The sequence below is a fragment of the Sinocyclocheilus anshuiensis genome, unplaced genomic scaffold, assembly GCF_001515605.1.
Source record: "Sinocyclocheilus anshuiensis isolate Anshui unplaced genomic scaffold, SAMN03320099.WGS_v1.1 C32712338, whole genome shotgun sequence".
Classification (NCBI taxonomy): Eukaryota; Metazoa; Chordata; class Actinopteri; order Cypriniformes; family Cyprinidae; genus Sinocyclocheilus; species Sinocyclocheilus anshuiensis.
This window is the reverse complement of record NW_015619431.1, coordinates 1-1,127: the sequence shown is the minus strand read 5'-3', so window position 1 is coordinate 1,127 and position 1,127 is coordinate 1. Positions and strand designations below refer to the sequence as shown.

At 39.8% G+C, this 1,127-nt stretch overlaps 1 protein-coding gene across 1 annotated transcript; it reads right to left on the bottom strand.

The window, feature by feature from the left end:
* Positions 1 to 263: 263 nt before the first annotated feature.
* Positions 264 to 1,099, bottom strand: LOC107682909 (RNA-binding protein Musashi homolog 1-like; the record flags this gene model as incomplete). Its single annotated transcript, XM_016479024.1, has 3 exons — positions 967 to 1,099; positions 623 to 688; positions 264 to 471 (listed from the first exon to the last, which is right to left on the bottom strand). Coding segments are annotated over exons 1-3 (368 nt in total), but the record flags the coding sequence as incomplete, so codon positions are not given.
* Positions 1,100 to 1,127: the final 28 nt, after the last annotated feature.

Genomic DNA, 1,127 nt, shown 5'->3' with positions numbered 1-1,127 from the left:
TTTTTAATTTGTTAATATTTTGAGTTAGCTTTTTTATATTTTCAGTTTTCATTTTAAATATAGTTTAAGTATTAGTAATTTTATCATTTTTATTATTGTTTAATACTTCTGTTTAGCTTTGATTTATTTTTTTTATTTAAGTTTTAATTTGAGTAATTTGAGTACTTCAGCTTAAAGTGATTTTTAAGTTAGTTGCCAAAGCAACATTTCTAATTTTTACTTTTAGTATATATATCAGCTTTATTTCAATGACTGAAAATGTTTTAGAAATAGTATTAGTTTTAGTTAACAGTATCAACACTGCATGTTGCTGACTCACCCCAAGGCTGTGGCTGAATCCAGTGCTGGGAGCGGGACTTGCAGCGCTGATATAGCTACTGATGGAGTCCTGATTGGCCGTTCCATACAGGTCTGCCATCGGCCCAGGGCTGCTGGTACCTAAAAACCCAGCTGAGCGAGAAGGAGTTGAGCCTAAAGAAATCAACATGAAATTCCACAATGTCTTAACCACTTTTCATTAACAGGGAATCTTAAAGCTATAAAGGCCAGCCATTGGGGTGTGAGCTCTCATTTGCTGAGCATGGGTTGTGTGTGGGATGTAGAAAAAACAAAATTCTCGCACCTCTGACCACAGCTGCTGCTGCTGCGGCTGCCGCCGCCATGGGGTTGTACGCCGTTAGAGGAATGGCTATGAAAACATCCGCATACACGCAGAACAAGCAAATAAACAGGAAAGAGAACTTAATCAGTACCAAGCAGTACGAAAGCAGTGGGAAAATCATACTGAGTAAGAAATGATGCTCTGATAATGTGTGGTAATGCCTGTAATCTGTTATGCAGGATTTCCTGGGTGGTGTTGTCACAAAGTAAGCTGATAGTATTCAGATCACACTATGCTGTGTACTGGAATATGGCAAGCGGCTGCTGTGTACAATAGCTGCTTGTAAAGCTCATAGAGGAACTAACCTGTGAGCTCAGCGGGGTGGGGTGATGTCAGAAGGGGGGTCCTCTCTAAGTGGAATTCTAGAATAGAGATAAACACAGAAAGCTGTTTAAACATACACACAAGAGCTGTTCACACTACACACATGGACAAGCACTACAGGGCCTATGAGTGGCAAGACACA